Below are 17,763 nucleotides of genomic sequence, written 5' to 3'. Positions count from 1 at the left end.
GGCTCCGCCATGATTGTTTCTCGTACTAGTCTGGCTCTGCTTAAGGATGAACCGTTAAACGTCAAGGAGCCAATAGGTTTTTGCCAAGGCCAACTCTTAACGGGTTAATCTAATAAACAATTATTCAGCAATTAATCGGCCTGGATCGGCCCTAATTGAAAACCATGTAACATTTTCCTTGGACTTCACAATTATCACTACTTTGTCAATTAATTAGAATTCCAAAGTAATACTTCAAAATGAGTGCGGTTAGAAAACAACAAAATAGGAAAATCTTAAAAGAACATGAACACATTTGCAAGGCACTGTAGTATCCATCCATCCATCCATTCATTCATTGTACCCTAGTAGTCTTGCCAGGGTTAGAGGGGAGCATTCTATGCTTTGTCACACTGGTGCGAAACACCAGAGCCACTATGCAGCCTTTAACCAATAATTTCAAATAAACACAAAACCTGATTGACTGCAGTTGTTGCGTTGGCCATGTTTTTGTAGAATGCGATTGTGTACGTAATAAATGTCCTCCAATTATACTCCTCTAATTACATTCTAATCAAGCTGCATTTTGATTATGTTTTGCATCTAAAGCGAACAGAAGTAAAACGTGCATCATCTGAATAAATGGAGTCCCGCGTGAAAGTGTTTGCTTGCGCAGGCTGCTTTTTTCTGCAGCTTATATGAGAATGCAACAGTCCTGCTGGTAGTCTCACAAAATCAGATTGCCATCCACTCTTCACTTGTCGGTAACAGACTGACAGCTGACTGCTCACATTTTACTACTTGAGGAGATTTAATCAAATTTTTCTTTCTTGCTTTAGTCTGTTCTGCTTGGAGGAGATAACCATCGCTTTCCAGAACCGTAATATCAAATCACTGCGTCCATCAGTTAGGGAACGATATCTATACTCTGTCGTTCATTTGTTCCCATGCAGTAAGGGACACACTTAGCACGGAGAACTGCACAAAACACAACTCGCACAGTAAAACATTATTTCCTCCATCAGCTAAATTGATGGAGATGGCAAGCACTCACACGAAACTTCTATTTCACGTTCCCACCTCACCGATAGATGGCAATGTGCACAGTTCAAATTTGAGGCTCTACAACCAGGTGGGGGGGGAAATAGAAACAACAACACAAAATGACATCAATTAAAAAGGCACTCAAGTGTGTCTCTCCACATCCCCTCCTCCCCCCTGTCTTCTCCACTTGAGCTGCTGTATGTCTTGCATTAACATGGGAACCGACTATTAATGTGGTGCCGGGCCCAGTGAGTGCACACGTGTGCGATGATGGAGGTGGTAAAAAGGTAAAGGTAAGGAAAGCAAGGGAGACGGTGAGCCATTTCGCACAATATTAATAGTTCATGCTGCAAGCTTAGGTGATAATGGATGTTTCAGCACTTGGTCCAAGCAGTTTGACTGTGGGAGTGCATTTCTCTAATTTCCTTTCTTCAAAGTATGTTGAATTAAAAAGAAAAGAAAAGAAAAGAAAATTATTACACTGTACCTGTTCTGGCTCCCCCTTAAGCCTTTTCCTAACAACCCTTTTTGTTTGGCTCTCTTCTTGTCTTCGCAGCTCAGAACTGCAGTTATACTCTACACAGTCCCAACGGGACAATAGAGAGTCCCGGATACCCTTACGGTTATCCAAACTATGCCAACTGTACGTGGGTCATTGTGGGAGCGGATCATAACCGGATACAGCTGGTGTTTCAAGGCTTCGCCCTGGAGGAGGATTTTGACATCCTGTCGGTGTACGATGGGCCTCCCAGCCCCGGGAACCTGCGGACAAGGTAAACACGCCGTCCGGGTTTATCGCATGCGCTTGTCTTTCAATCCAACTTTGACAAATGATGATCTGATGATTACATGATGCTATATCAACTTGACAGCGTCCTTTGCTGTCAGTCACAGTCAAAGCTGCAGATGTATCATGAAAAGAGATGAAACTGAAAACTGCTTTGGGTGCGTTGTGAGCAAATTCTTTGGTGACTAATCCCTCACTGACGCTGTGACATTATTCAAGGCGATTCACTAGACTTTTGCTTCAGAGCTGTGTGCACTTGGGTGTTAGCGCGCTAACATTTTGAAAATAGATATTCTAAGACTCAAACAGCAGTGCCAGTTTTCAACCTAGATAGGTGACCCCAACATAACAGGTCAGTTTTGATGTGTTTTACCTGTTTGACATAGTATATTATCAACAAATGGAGAAGTGTAGAAGTTAATTGGTAAACAACGATTGTGAGAGATTGTGTTTAAATTTAGTAAGGTGCTTTGTTAAGGCATTTGAGTTCTGGACCAGTCAGAGTAAATGGAAATTCCTAAAATCCCTGTGCAGGAACGTTATTTTGTAGTCCCAATAGACACAAGTGTAGTCGTCAAATGGGAATAGTGACCACATATAAACGATAAACCATTGAAAATGCAATGAGCGTGCTTGGATGCTGAGTTTTAAGGAACAAGGGAAACAATGAGCACCTTCATAAACACAACAACATACTGTATTTGCATTGTAGTATAAATGATGGTGATGATGAAGACAGAAATCAACATGGGCAAATCCAAATGGGACAGAACAACCAATAACAACAAACCCAATGTGCTTTTTAAAATGCTCTTAAACGTACATGGATTTACTTCAGTAAATGTACCGAACAGTCCATTCATGCTTTACACCCACTTATCCAAGCAGGGTTGCGAGGAAGCTGCTACATATGTCTAACATGTGATAAGTTATAACTACATCAGACTCTACTCTTCCTTTCCCTTTTGCCACAGCCTCTTTCTTGAGACAAATGAGAATGGTATTCATTGCCGCTGGTCTCTCTGTGGCTCTTTCCATGTTTCTGCTTGTTGGTACCTCTGTAACCTCTTCTCGTTCCCCTGCACATCCCGAGTCTCTCGTTTTGAGCCACCGATGCCGCCACTGCATCTCCCCACAGAAAAGAAATGAAAGTGAGAAGAAAATCCATTATGGATTGCTTCTGGTTTGTCCTCTTCAACCATTTTCTTGTTTGGATCTCCGGGCCTTGTTTGGTATGCTCCAGCGGGACTCAGGGCAACTCTCTGTGCTTGGGATAAAAGTGAGAAGAAATAAGGATGAGTCGACTTAAAAGCCAAAGGAAAAGGGGGTTGAGAAAGGGGGGGGGGGAAGAAAGAGCAAAAGGAGATGGACATAAAAACAGAGTAAAAGGATCATAGATTAGTTTTACATTTAACTAGCTTTCTTTGGCATGTTTCTTGTTTAAAAGAGACCTGCGAAAAAGAAAAAAAAACGTCCAACTTCATGTCTGGGTGAGCTTTGACAGTGGGGACATGTGCTAGCAGCTCTCTGTCTCAGTGGCAGCAGTCTGACTGAACATGTATGGATATTTTCTCTGACAAACACCCCAAACGACATCTCACAGGCGCTCCGTATACACACACACACACACACACACACACACACACTGAGATGTAAAACTGATAATTCATCCATCTTTTTCCTCTCATCTCCCAATTGTGTCCAAAGTAATTTTCCTTCCATCTTTCTCGCTGCTCTTCTTTCGATTTCTTCTTCACATTTCATTTACATTCTGATGTTTTCTTTCTTCTTTTAGTACGTCTTTTGCGTGCCGTTTCTTTTTTTCCCCTTTCATGTGTACCGCACGGTAGGTTGTAGCGCTTGGAAATGTTTCTTTAATCTTGAGCGTTCATCAAAAATTAATGTTTTCGTTTTCCCTGCATCAAATGGTCAAATTTGATTTCTGTGCCACGGCAGTCACATTCCTCTAGACTTGTTTATCTAATCCACTCCTGTATCCATTACTGTCCCAGAAAATCCATGAAAATATTATCGGGATAATGACTGCTTAAAAGAAATTAGCCAAACATGTGTGTTTCCCTACGTGTGCGCAGCCCGGGGTGTGTTGGCGGGTGCAGATGCTTTATGAGTCACAGTCACTACTTTAGATAAGCATATGTGAGTCAGTGTGATGGTGCAGCACTTCATTACGCCGCTGATCAGAACCGACGCCTGGAAAGAAGACAGAACTTACTATGGCAGCTTCTCTGAATAAAAGCGGAGAAGAGCCATTTGTTGACGGGAATCCTACGTTGCCAGCACAAGCCGCTGCACGGCTCTTTGATCGCTGATAATTAAAGGGAGCGTTTATCTCCAGAGATGCTGCGGTGATCCAGTGTGTTATGAACAGGTTGGTCCCTACTGTTTTTGCGGCAGCTTTTGCACAGGGCGGCACACAAATACAGCAGAACAAAAGCCAAAACAAGAAGAACCTGCAAAACGTATAGAGCAGGGGTTCCCAAAGTGGGGGGGTCAACCTTTGCTTCAATCCTTCAGACACATTTCTGGTTTTGCTGGCCAAGTAGTTCATTCTTGGTCTTTTTTTTTCACCATAAATCTTTTTCCCAGAAGACTTTCGACTTGTATATGTGAGAAGCTGAGAGTTTCATTTGTGCTTGAAGGTAATGATTTTGGATCGGAGGAGTTATTTCTTTAAGCACCCTCTCAGTCCAACACAAAAGTGGTTTCACTCTCGACAGAATGCTCCAGCATCTTCCAATTTATGATGGTGGAAAACTGGGTATTTTTCTGAATGTGAATAATCGGGTCAAACGATTGGAACCTGGAGACAGTTGTGTTGCAGCAGGTCAATACTCCCAAAACACATATCAAAACTGTTCTTTCAAAGAACAGAGCTGGCTGACTTAAAGCTGCGATGACCTCAACTTCATTCCCTCTGAAAATGTATGATCTACGCCGAAAATCTCTAACAATTATGATCTAGATAATGGTCAATTATGTGTATGGAATGATCCAGATGTTAACAACAAAAAGTTTGCGTTTTCTCTGCAAGTTTCTAAGAGACATGTGTCCCAAAATAAGTGGGGGGTGTATGTAATCCTATATATTTGTGAACTGTGAAATTCTACTGGCTGCTGATTGCTGCTTGGCGAGCCAAAGGGCCAAGTTAAGATTCATGGGATGTGGCTTGATTGAAGAGAGAGGCCGGGCAGCAGAGGAGTTACTTAGCCATGAGATCGAGCTTCCATGTCTGAAACCACCATACCTTTTATAGTTCCTTCTGTTTGATCACTAATGATAGGACAGGGTAGATCACTTACAGCTTTATGTATACACCCAGCATGTACATCAACAAGTCTGAGACGGCTGGGCTTTTGTTTGTGATGACTCCTGATGGTCATATGAGAAGTGTTTGCTGCTAACATTGTTCCATCCATTAGCTCTGCTGCAAGATGCATTCATGCAGTACTTAAGACCTAATTCAGTAATGTTTGCGGTGCCGACTGCCACCAATCATCGGCGCAGCAGTTGGTTGCTAGTTAGGTTGATCGCAGACCAATGGACATAATTGATGAACAAGGAGTTACGCTGACTTCTGTAGAAGAAACCCTGCTACTTGGGCATCACATATGTGTCCCTTGCTCCTTGACACCCAAATGTCTTGATTGCCAACATGGAGGAAGAGTCAAACTCATCAATATACTTTGGAAAACAGCAACACAGTTTAAATATTTTAAAATGACTTACTTGTTAATTCTATCTAGAAATGTGCTTGGCATCAACACAGTTAATGGATTCTAGACTTCCTTGTGCCCTTAAACATTGCTGTGTTGTTCAAAGAGGAGGATTCAGTTAATTTGGTTCGATTAAATGCTATTTGCTATGTCACCTTATGAGTAGTGTAATTTTTCAGACGGAGAATTTCACAGTGTCTGATTGGCAGCCTGCATGACTCTGCCAGTTTCTGATATGAGCACGCCAAGAGGCTTGCTGTAAACACAGAAAATATTAATACTTTTAAAAAAAAATGATCGGTGACTTGGCAAAAAAAATAAAAATAAATAAAACTGCATGCGCTGTGGGAAGGGAAAGGCATGCAAAATCTCAGATGATCTCTTATCTTTCTCCAGTCAGATGACATTTAACGTGTCTGACCAAGTGTGTAACAGAGCTTGTTGAATTTGTGGGATGGTAGTCAAAGAGGACGTTTGATGACTAAAACAATATTCTACTTGACTATAAGAGCGTAACTTTAACCAACCCACTGGCTGCCTGCCTTTTGAGAGAGAGTGCATATTTCCTGGGATGACAAACGGCAAGACTTTTTCTCTCTCACATTTTGTGTCACATTTCACCTTGTAGCTGCCAGTCAGGGTACACTAAGTACATCTCAGTGCGGGAGAAAAGCTGCCGGGGTGTGCAAAGGCAGCCCTCTCCACAAGCCTTCCTCTCACTGATGGAGTGATGGAGCAGAGGGGCTTACAGCCCGGTGGTCTAAGACACGTGGGGTTAGTTGGAAAGATGCGGAGGCGTGAAGGGGGACAGATTTTTAGCCTGCAGGCAGGATTGGACCTAAATAAGGAACACTAGAGCATAGTGGTGGGAGTGGCACTAACAACAGCAAGCCTTTGGCGCTGTGAGGGAAGGCATGTCAGCATACAAATTTATTAAGATGTGTTTTGTGTGTGTGTGTGTGTATGTGTGTTAGTGGGCACTTACCTAAAGAGGGGGCAGCAAGCCGATTCAGTTTCAACTAAATCAGGGTTTGTTGTGATTCAGATTAAACGAACACGACACTCACCTACACACACACACACACACATGCCCTTTTAAGCACTGAATAAACGGCATTGAGCTGGAAAGTGTTACTCTTGTACTTTTTCAGACACTCAGACTCTTTCCTGCTCTTAGCGTTGCATTTTTTTTCCCCACATTATCCCAGCCGCCCGCATAAAAATATATCGTTGCTTAATATTTTATAGCGCTTACGTTTGGCTTAAGATCAGCTCCACGGTATTATCTCATCACATCGCCGTTCAAGCTAGTCATCTCCCAGGGGGGTTCTCTATAGTAGTTACTGTTAGCACGGAGCATCCACTGCTTTGTCTTTTATCTCTGCTGGCATTTGGAGAGCTAGAGTCTATCCATGGCTCATGCTGAGTGTGTGAATGAGTTAGTCGGTGAGTCATGCTTCTCAAGAGCTACAGTGCGCGGGTCAGGGTGAGAGTGGCTGACGTGCACTAGCACCTCCCTCCTTGAAGACTCGTCTCGAGCAATGATTCTTCTGCTGCGAAGGCCCTTGGCATCAATCTCTTAAAAACTTCTACTCTGGAAAACGACAGGAGCATGTGAACACTCATATGTTCAGTGTGTGATTGCTTATTGCTTCCCCACCTTGCCTGTTTGCTGTGATGCTGGGTGACGTCTGTGGAAGGAAAACATATCTAAAAGATGAGGTGGGGTCTTCGATTCCCAGTGTCATATTGCTTCAGGCCTATTTATTAGTTTGCAGTGCTCATGATCAAGCATCCTATTCAACATATAGGTACTCCAGATAGAAGTACAGGAAGATGCACTCTCACACCCCTGTGTGCGCACACACACACACACACACACACACACGTACACACACATATTTTTGGATTTATGGTCCTTTGAGTCTGGGCTGTTAATGGGAAGGCTGCCACTTATCAATGCCAGCTTTAACGACGGACTGCTAAAAACAGGACGAAGAGTGATAGTTTGTTTTTCATCATCTTCCCACAGGAGAAAAAGTGAAATGATGCCCTGATTTATGACGTCCACTCACCTGTAAGGCAGAATTATTAGCCCCAGCAACCCAAGATCAGAGAAATAATCAAGTAGAAGCATGTACATCTAGAAAGAGCACCCTTTGTACCACCCGTTGTTCGGTGTCATTATTGAAGTCCCATTTTAAGGCCTAACAATGCGCTTAACAGGGATACACTTCAGCATGCAGTAGAGAATGCTGTGTTTACCTGACAAAATAGAGAAATCAAACAAGGCAGTGCACCCCTTTGAATGATGAGCCGTTTTAAGCCCCCCTCTGAATGGGTTCATATTCATTTGGATCAATTACAGCAATTTTTGGAGGGTAGCCTCTTAGGCCATTTAGGCTTTTACAGATGAAAATGTAGCCATTTCAAACACAGGTGTAATTATCCCCCTGTAAAACTCCCTCTTCAAATTTTAGCCTATCTGGGCTCTCCAAAAAGACAGAACATAATAATATGTTTCACTCTGTACAGGTCCATTGGCAAAGATCTTTAAGGATTTTTCTTTTTTTTTCATTTAGGCTTAGCATGAAATTAAAAAGTACAATTTACCTTCTGAATTAGTTAATTTAAATTATTTAAAAAGCTGGATAATGATTGTATCAATATAACTAGTAATTGTTCTATTTAAGAAAAGGTTGTCACCAGAGGCTGCAGCATTGATTGACATACAATGCCTTGCAAGGTGTATAATCATATGCATTTTATCAGATTACAACTATAAACCTTTTATCGGGATTTTACTTGATAGGGGAAAAAAAAAGAGATGTGAAATATTGAGAACCGGAAGGGAAATCATAAATGGTTTTCAAATTGTTTAGAAAAAAAATCCCAAAAATGTGCCATGTGTTTGTACTGAGCCACTTTAGTCGATTTCCCCTTAAATAAAACACAACTGAAAACTTACCAAAACATGGTTTTCTTGCTGAACTGAAAGGCTGGGTAGGGAGACCATTAATCAGAGATCCATGGTAACTCTGGAGGGGCTTCAGTGATGGATGCCTCAGGAGGGAAAATCCGTTGACAGGACAACTGTTATATGTGCCTAGCCTTAAAGGTACATAGCCACGTTATATGCTTATAAAAAAACAAGACCAACAGAGATGGAGCTGAGCACAGGGGGGGCAGAGAGTAGAAAGTAGAGGAGCATGCGGAAATAGCTCATGGTTTCCCTTAGGTTTTCCCCTTGGAAAGACTGTGAACACTGTGTGTTGATAACTGAGGTTGATAAATGAGGTTCCTGACTATATAATAAGACAGCTGATGCTCACTGAGATTCAGTTTTGCCAATGTATACACTGAATCCTATGGTATAATCATTACTTGATAAAGCTAAAACATAAATCGCCATTCCCCAATTTAGTTGGTTTGTCCTTCATGCATTGTCATGCCAGTTTTTGCCATACTCACCACCATCCATTCATCCATGTGTCATCTTAAACGGGCCTGACAAAACAGTTTGTCATGTGCCCTTATTTCTGTCATTCTGTACATATTCCTCAGGATCGCTGGGGTGGATGTTCTAAAACATTGATCGGAACCTGTCTCTTGACATCACTTCGTGTGGAAGGGCACACACACAAAATATTATTTTGCCTCCAGTAGTCCTGAATACTTGATAGTGACACCAAAAGACATGTAGATCTGGAGACCAAAATGATGTGTAATGGCTTATTTAATGCATATTTGTTGGTGTCTCAGCAGATTCTTTGAACTGGTTGGTAAAAACAATAACAAAAGGTCTTCTGGACAATGGGATGAAATGTTGTGCACCTGGATTCCTGGTGTTCACCATGACTGGTACCCCCTTTTTCCTGGCACACTGTCAGCGTCCTCCTCTGTCCTCCAGGACTCACAGTGGGGTGACGGCTCTGCTGCATGACCTGCCGGTGTTCTAGACATTGCAGTTGTGTAACGTTGGCCAGTCCTTTGGGTGAATGTCCAAGTAACTGCCTCTGCACCTGCCAGAACCTCATCATCCTCATCATGCCCCCCTTCCCCTTCTCTTTCTCAATCTCTAAGACAAATGACTGATCCCCCACATCTCCCTAGTCTAAAAAAGGAGCTGTACTGCCTGCTGTAGCATTCAGTCTTCTCATCATCTTCTACATACAAAACAAAAGCCACTAAACTACATCCAAATTACAGTCTGTCACAAACTTCTCAAATATCAAAACTCGGCATCAGTATCGCTGGTTTTCCTGCTACTTGGTTCACGTCACCTTGCTTTGCGTCGCTACTGCATTCCCGCCTTACTCTGATTTTACTTACATTACACTATTACGCAAATTACCTCTGTTCCTCAGCAACAAAATGCTTCCCATTTTTTATTGATGGAATATGTGAGATTTCCATGATATATGTGTGTGTGTGTGTCTGTGTAGTTTTTTGTTTTTTTTAGTACATTCCCCTTGACATTCTCAGAGTTCACAGAAAAGCTGGTTTTTACCATTCCTCCATGCAATAAACATGGCAATATTCTTGGAAAAAAGGTGGGTCTTATTATTTTGGCATAACTCTGGTTTTACTTGGCCTATTAACACATAAAAAAATAGTGTAGATTAAAACCAGCACTTTAAACAGAGGGTCATGGAGGCGGAGCCTTGCTGCTAAATCCCCCTAAATCACATATGTAAAAAAAAAAAGGCGTATTTGTGTCAATAAACCCACAAACGTTATGCAGGTACAGGTATTTAACATACTTTTCACTATGCCCATGTACCATTCTGGATATTTTTTTTTTATATTTAAGTGGTCCAATTAAATATTCTTATATAAAAAAATATAAGGTATCAGCAAAAACTAGAGGCTTAAAAACATCAGTCAGTGTAATTAACCTATATAGTGAATTGAGTTACTGCAATAAATTAACTTTTCAATTATTTTCTTATTCATAGTTTGTTAATTGACTGTTAATATTTGATTTTATAGAATGCACCAAATCGAAATATGTAAGCAGAAGTTATATCTGCATGTCTGAAGCAGTTATTTTGTAAAGATTCATTACACAGAGTAATCCATTTCAAGCTTTTATTTCTTGTACTTTTGATGAAAACCCAAAATTCCATGCCTCAGAAAATCCGAATACCACATTAGACCAACTACAAAAGGATGTTTTAAGCACAGATGTCAGGCTTCTGAAAAGTGTCTCCATTTCTATGCACCCCAGTACCTGGTTGAGCCTCTTGCATGAATTACTGCATCAATGCACCATGGCATAGAGACGGTCAGCCTGTGGCACTGCTTAAGTGTAATGGAAGCTCAAATTGCATTGATAGCTACCTTCAGGTTATCTGTCTTGTTGGGTCTGGTGTCTCTCATTCTTCTCTTGACAACAGAAGATCATCAATGGGGTTCAGGTCAGGGGAGTTTGCTGGCCAATCAAGAACAGGAACACCATGGTCATTGAAGCAGCTTTGGGTACCTTTGGCACTGTGGGCAGAGCATGTGGGAAGCATGAAGGTCTCTAAAATGTCCTGGTAGATGGTTGCATTGACTGTGGATTTCAGAAACCACAGTGGACCAACACCAGACGATGACATGGCACCCAAACCATCACTACCTGTGGAAACCTTTCACTGGCATTTAAACAACATAGATTATGTGTCTCTCCACTCTTCCTCCAGACTCCATGACCTTAATTTACAAATGAAATGCCTAATCTCATTTCTTCTGAAAATAGGCCTTATGACCCTTGAGCAACACTTCAATTTTTTATTTAGCCCAGATAAGACACTTCTGACATTGTCTCTGGTTCGGAAGTGACATGACACAAGGAATGCAACATTTGCGTGTGGTGGCTCTCGATGCACCGATTCCAGCCTCAGTCCGCTCCTTGTTAAGTGGTTATTCCTGTTACTGGTGCATCTTTTCCTACCACACTTCTTCCTTTCACTCAATTTTCTGTTAAGATGCTTGGATACAGAACTCTGTGAACAACCAGCTTATTTTATGGCTTACCCTCCTTGTGAAGGGTGTCAATGACTGTCAGCAGTGTTGCCAGTGTTTGTGTCTCCTACTGACCCAGAGTGAGAGACCCTTTAAAGGCTCAGGAAAGCTTTGCAGGTGTTTTTTTTTAGATGATTATCTGTTTAGGGTGTGACACCACGAGTTTTCAAAAATGAAGATTTCACAGTATTCTAATTTTTGAATTTTGGGTTTTCATTATCTGTGAGCTGTAATCATCAAAATGACGAAAAGTAAAGGCTTGGAATATATCACTGTATGTGTAACGATTCTATATAATGTATGAGTTTCCGCCTTCTGAGAAGACTGGCAAAAACTGTTGCCATTTTACGCAATATACACATTTAAAATTCACTTTAAGTACTGCGTCAGATGTGCATGTTGAAACTGAAATAATACATTTTCATAAAACTTGAAAGAAAAGCTTTATTTATAAATCAACTTAAACTGTTAGTTGATAGGTATGAGCCAAATGCTTTTGTAATATTGAATTTGTTAACAACTGATTTATTAAAAAAATGCGTTTAACAGAGGCTACAGAATGTTTTATATTTTATTTCAAAAAGAGGAAAAACCATACGACGGTACATTTGCATTATCAGGTAACTTTAGATATTTCCACCTCTAACTTGAGATTTCTTTCAGCTGTAATGGGAGGAACAGATACTTATTTTGCACTGTTTGTTCATATCTTCAGTTAATCGTGTGATGATTTCTTTTAGCTTGTGATGTCTTTGGTGTGTGTGTGTGTGTGTGTGTGTGTGTGTGTTTCTTCTTTCCTTGATTGCATAATTTCTCTTATCCCCCCCCCCCCTTTTCATCCCTGGGACCCACAGAGCATAGCAGTCTAATTACTTACGCAAACACCTTGCAAACCTGATCATGGATGCAACGCATCATATCGAACACGCACACACGCACAATAGCTGTCCTGTGCCAACAGGACTTTTCTGGCTTGTAATTAAACACTTGCTGCATGTGACCATTTGCACTTGTGCTTATTTAGCTGTTGGGAAATCAAAGGTTAACTGTGCAGTGCCCATCCTAAACATGCCTTCATTGATTCTGTCATTAATGATGGTAATAAGTGAGATGAATACACGTACAGTGCAGGGAAGGGATGCTGAAGACTTAATTAGAACACATTGTTCAGGACTTCAAACCAGAAAGGTGCATAATTAGGAGACAGGCATTAATATTGAGACCTGCAGACAGAGAGCAACCGAAGCAGAAATCCGTATGAGTATTTGTGTGCGACTGTTGCTAATTTCAGATCCAGGGTGTTTTTCATTTTTTTTAGGACACACACACGCACACAGATATTTGCATGCAAGTCCAGTATTGCCACCCCCCGCTATCTCTCTCCTCCCTCTCCCTCTTCTTCCTTCTGCTGCTCTTTGATCATCCTTCCCGCTGGAGTAAAAGAAGAGTGATGGGTAGAAAGTCAATGGAATTGGTAGGGAGCTCCATCGGTCACTATGTCCCTGTTAGCTCTGCTGGCTAATCAGATCTTCCACACAATCTTGTTTTGGGCTTTATTAGTTGCATTCCTCTGCAGAGGGAAATACCAAGGATCACAGCAAGGGAGAAACAAGTGCAGATGATGAAAATTTGAATAAAGACTAATAAAGTATTTATAATGAGCTACTGCCACTGATTTTATTATTTACACTGGAATAATCCATCATTGCTTACCCAGAAATCCACATTCCTTATTTACCTAATCATTCATGAGCGACTAACAATGTGACTAATGCATGTGGGAAGACTGATTAAGAAATATTACACATCAAATCAAAATGCAGCAGGTCTTCATAGGGGTCTGGTAGATTTAGGAACCTGGCTGCAAATGTTTGCTTTTATTCATGACAACAGCAGACATTTAGGTTTTCCTGCTCAATGCAAATCATTTATTTGTGAGCCTTGGTTTCCTCTGATATTTCTGCAAAAGGGTGTTTTGTCCTAACTGCTACCCTGGAATTATTCTAAAATGGAGAATAATTACATTAGATATCAGACATTTTTATCTGTATTAAGGGTACATAGTTGGTGCATTCTCTTACACATCTAATATTTAAACAGAGGTTATTATTTTCATGATGACTGCTCAACTGGGATATCTAGATTTTTAATAAGTCTGTGGTTGTACCAACAATATTTCTGTTTTTTTTTTTGTTTGTTTTTTCTGGAGTTAGGACACGCATGCATGGCTAGTACAGGACATAGGAATAGTCTTTCAATTAAATTGGCACAAAAAAAAAAGACTGACTTGTGAAGGACAGTATTATACAGGTTTTTGATGTCCGTCATTTTGCAAGATAATTATAGCCATTTTTCAGATCATTAAATACCATCTACTCCCATAGCAACATGTATTTCATGTGAGAAAAATATGTTGCTTTGTGAGCTTGTTAAGCCGTCGATATCAATCGCACCACTGCTGCTCTATAAAGAAGAGGGCAGGACGGAGGATGAGTCAGAGTTTGGGGGGAGCCAAAGTAAAAACATCAAGTCATGAAAGAAGGATTTAGTCTTTTCTCTACGAAGAAGCAAAATGACAGCATTTCATCTGGTTTGTGCTCAGCTGCCACCCAAGTGTAGACTATATTTAGGGATTTGTGTTTGTTTATTTATTTCATCCATTTACTGATATGTCCGTCATGCCATGCACACTAGTGCTTTGTCAACCTTGTCTGCCTAACGCATGAAAAGGTTTGATGCTTGTCAGGATGATTTTTTTTTTTTCATAAGTCATTTTAAAGTCATCTCTTCACTGTGCCTTATGTAACTACTTTATTTGCCAAGGTACCAACAGGTTTGATAATAATGACTAAAAATATTTGATAGGCTAAGCTAGGATGTGGTAAAAAAATAGTTTATCTTAACTAAGTTAAGATCATCTAAACTTGGCTGAACTCAGCTTTAGGATATATGCAATGTGTCTTAAGAGGAACCTGTCTGGTAATGTGACAGGTCATAAAGTTCTCAGAAAAAAAAAAAAAAAAACATTGTTCCCCAATCTGAATATATTTAAGGAAAGATGAGAAACCAAGTCATTATAAAGTATTCATTAGTTTGGCAAGGTTTTATTTCAAAGGGTTTGGGGCTTCAGCAAGTCACAGTTAGCTGTTATCCACAAATGGAGAAGACATGGAACAGTGGAGAGCCTTCACTACCTAAATGAGTCCTTAGAGTGCATCAAAAAAGAACCCAAAACAACATCTAAACTTTAGATGTTGGGGTCACCAACATTTTTGAAACTGAGAGCTACTTTATTGGTGTTGTCATACAAAGGGCTACCTGCACTGAACTAGAAGAGTCAGAGTTCACCTTAACTTTCTGTAAAATAAATACATTTTTCATTCTCTGTTATAGGTATTGTTATTTCTAAATCTAAATAAATGCAAGTGGGATTAAACAAGAAGAGTAACAGAATAAAATAAAGTTTTAGATGCAGCTCACTGGTGGGTTGTGCTTTTTTAGAAAAGGCTTGTGGGCACCCCATGCGGTCCTCGGAGGCTACATGGTTCCTGCACGCACCATGTTGGTGAACCCTGGAATCTGAAAGCATGGAAGATCTGATTTACCTCAGTTAGGTATCGAAAATGCACCAGACATCTATGGGAGCATTTTAAGGCTACAACTATGGCTAAGTAATAACACAAAGGTCAGTCCCAAATTTGCCATAAAACTCCTCTTCATAATGCCCAAGGTTTTTTGGGACATGCAGCATGAAATAAAAGTAGAACCTTTTGAAAGGTGTGCATAACAAAAATTTGTAACATGTTTTCTATCATGACATGTTACCAAAATTGCGGTTGATTGTGAAGGCTTTTGTACAGTGTTTGATATATTTTATTGTATACAACCTATTTGTTTCTATTCAGGAACCTAATATGATATTTAGATATAGATAAATATGTCCAAGTTTAATGATGGTGAGAAAACCATAATTTTTGTTTATTTAGTCAGTATTTAATACATGTGGCACAATAAACCTAAAATTCAATGATGTGTCCCTGTTAAAATTGAGCATATTGTTTAAAAATAAAATAAGCCTTTGTGTTATGGAAAGACACTTTTGAGAGAGTCGGAACAACTAGGGTTTTTAGGAAAATCGGCACTTATCAATTAATCGTTAGTCGATGGATAAGGTCAACTCTAAATTAACTCAATAATTTATAACTTGCATTCCTATTACAAGCCTATAATTGAAGTGACTAGATTTCTGTAATTGTATTGCTGTGTATGACTTTTAATGAAAAAAAAAAAAAAAATGACTGGATCGGAATGCATGATCGGCGTCATTTATCTAATATCCGATTAAGCTAATTAATCAATATTTGAGTTAAGATCCGATCCAGGTATCAGATCGGTAGATCTCCAGTAACTTATATTCAGGTAAACACTGGAACACGACAGTATTGTACTCCGCACATGATTCCATAATATACAGTATGCTGTCATCCAAAATGATTCAATACGGGACAAGGCAGGGGGTTGTGCCCACCTGATCAGGCTGGTGCTGAATTCTAACAAAAAATTAAACCAATCCCTGTTGAGTATTAAAACACCTTTAGGGGGAACTGATAGTAGAGCGTGTGAATTTTATTTTCAAAAGTTGATGAATGAAGAAAAAAAATGGCCTCTTGCAGGAATTGTACTATTCTCATCCAGGGCAAAAGGGCTCGAGCACCACTAGTGGTCCATCTGTGCATATGACTGACTTTAGCACCTTCTTGACATGTAATCTTAAGGCAGCCTACTTGTAAATAATGAAGGGAGAGTTTTTTTTTTATATTGGCGTTAAAAAAAAGAAAGTTTATTTAATAGCCACCGAATTGTGTTGTAAGGTGAGGGAGCTCAGCACAGTCAAATACCAGTGTTTGCCTGGCTGCTTTTTACAACCTTGCATGGAATTGTGGTCATCACAGTGACTCGGGATGTTTCAAGTGAGGCAGGGTGTGTTTTACTTTAGGCGTTCAGTGGGTGACGAGACTTTTTCTGTGCAGTACTGTTCACAAACTCTTCTGGGTCTGTTCATACTAGCTGCTCGGTTGTTGATTCAGAAATACACAGATGTATCTAAATACAGGGACCATCACTACTTATAAGAAATAGCTAAAATAAAGCAGATATTCATAGTATTTGTGTGCCTTGCAACATTCCTTTCATCTTGCATCCTGTTTGATGTCAGTGTGATCTCTTACGCCTGCCCTTAGTCTCTCCTTGATCATTTGCTACAGCCTTCAGTGTCATAATTGCTCTATTCAGACACACACACACACACACACACACACACACACACACACACACACACACACACACACACACACACACACACACACCCACACATTTTCACAAGCAAGTAAACAACAGCATATCTCATAGCTACTGCTTAGAGTTGTCACTTTGCTGGGGACAAGAGGGGCACAACATTGAATTATTTTTTTTTATCCCTAATTATTTTCTGCCTGAGGATTATTGCAAAGCTATTTGTGCGGAGCAGTGGAAACACAGGGTGGGGGCACAGACGTCACCTTGTTTCATTTGTCAGCCTTGATTTCTTTGCTGTGGGCATAATTGACTTATGTCTGTACTGAGAGGGGACAAATAAACAAAGAATTCAATTCTGGATTTGTTTTTGAACTTTTTCTTTAGTTGGAGTGCTGTGCAGCCCAGCGAAGTAGGCTGTCCTTTAATAACAAAATTAAATCCTTGTACCTTGCATTCATACCGCTTGAACTTCTCACATCACAACAACAAACTTTGATTTATTTTAGAAGGATTTTATGCGCTAGGCGAACAAAAAGTAATGTATATTTTAGAAGTACTAGTGGAAGTATTCTATGACACCTTAGACAAAATCTATTAAACCCAGATGATTTCAAATGGGGTAAACGGAGTCCACCTGTGTATAACTATCTCAGAAGAAATACGACAGTGAATGACAAGTTTGTTTGCCTTCAAAGTCTGTTCTTTGTAAAGGAGAGCTTTATTGAACAAGCAGCATCATGAAGACCAAGGAGCACACCAGACCACTCAGGGATGAAGCTGTGGGCGGGTCTTTGGCTCCTCACAACTACTATTGAGCATTTCTTTATGCATAAACTTTACATTACCCAAGCTTTAAACACCTCACAGAGCACTTTTCTCAAATTCAGAATAATATGGTACTGCTGCAACCCTACC

At 40.3% G+C, this 17,763-nt stretch overlaps 1 protein-coding gene across 1 annotated transcript in view; it reads left to right on the top strand.

The window, feature by feature from the left end:
- csmd2 (CUB and Sushi multiple domains 2) overlaps positions 1 to 17,763 on the top strand; it is a 340,637-nt gene that overhangs the window by 25,868 nt on the left and 297,006 nt on the right. The window contains exon 2 of the mRNA XM_021322558.2: positions 1,580 to 1,796. Coding sequence (XP_021178233.2) covers positions 1,580 to 1,796 — 217 coding nt within the window. The remainder of the gene's footprint in view (positions 1 to 1,579; positions 1,797 to 17,763) is intronic.

Source organism: Fundulus heteroclitus, chromosome 13, assembly GCF_011125445.2.
Source record: "Fundulus heteroclitus isolate FHET01 chromosome 13, MU-UCD_Fhet_4.1, whole genome shotgun sequence".
Taxonomy (NCBI): Eukaryota; Metazoa; Chordata; class Actinopteri; order Cyprinodontiformes; family Fundulidae; genus Fundulus; species Fundulus heteroclitus.
The sequence above is the reverse complement of the archived record's forward strand: the minus strand, read 5'-3'. Positions and strand labels throughout refer to the sequence as shown.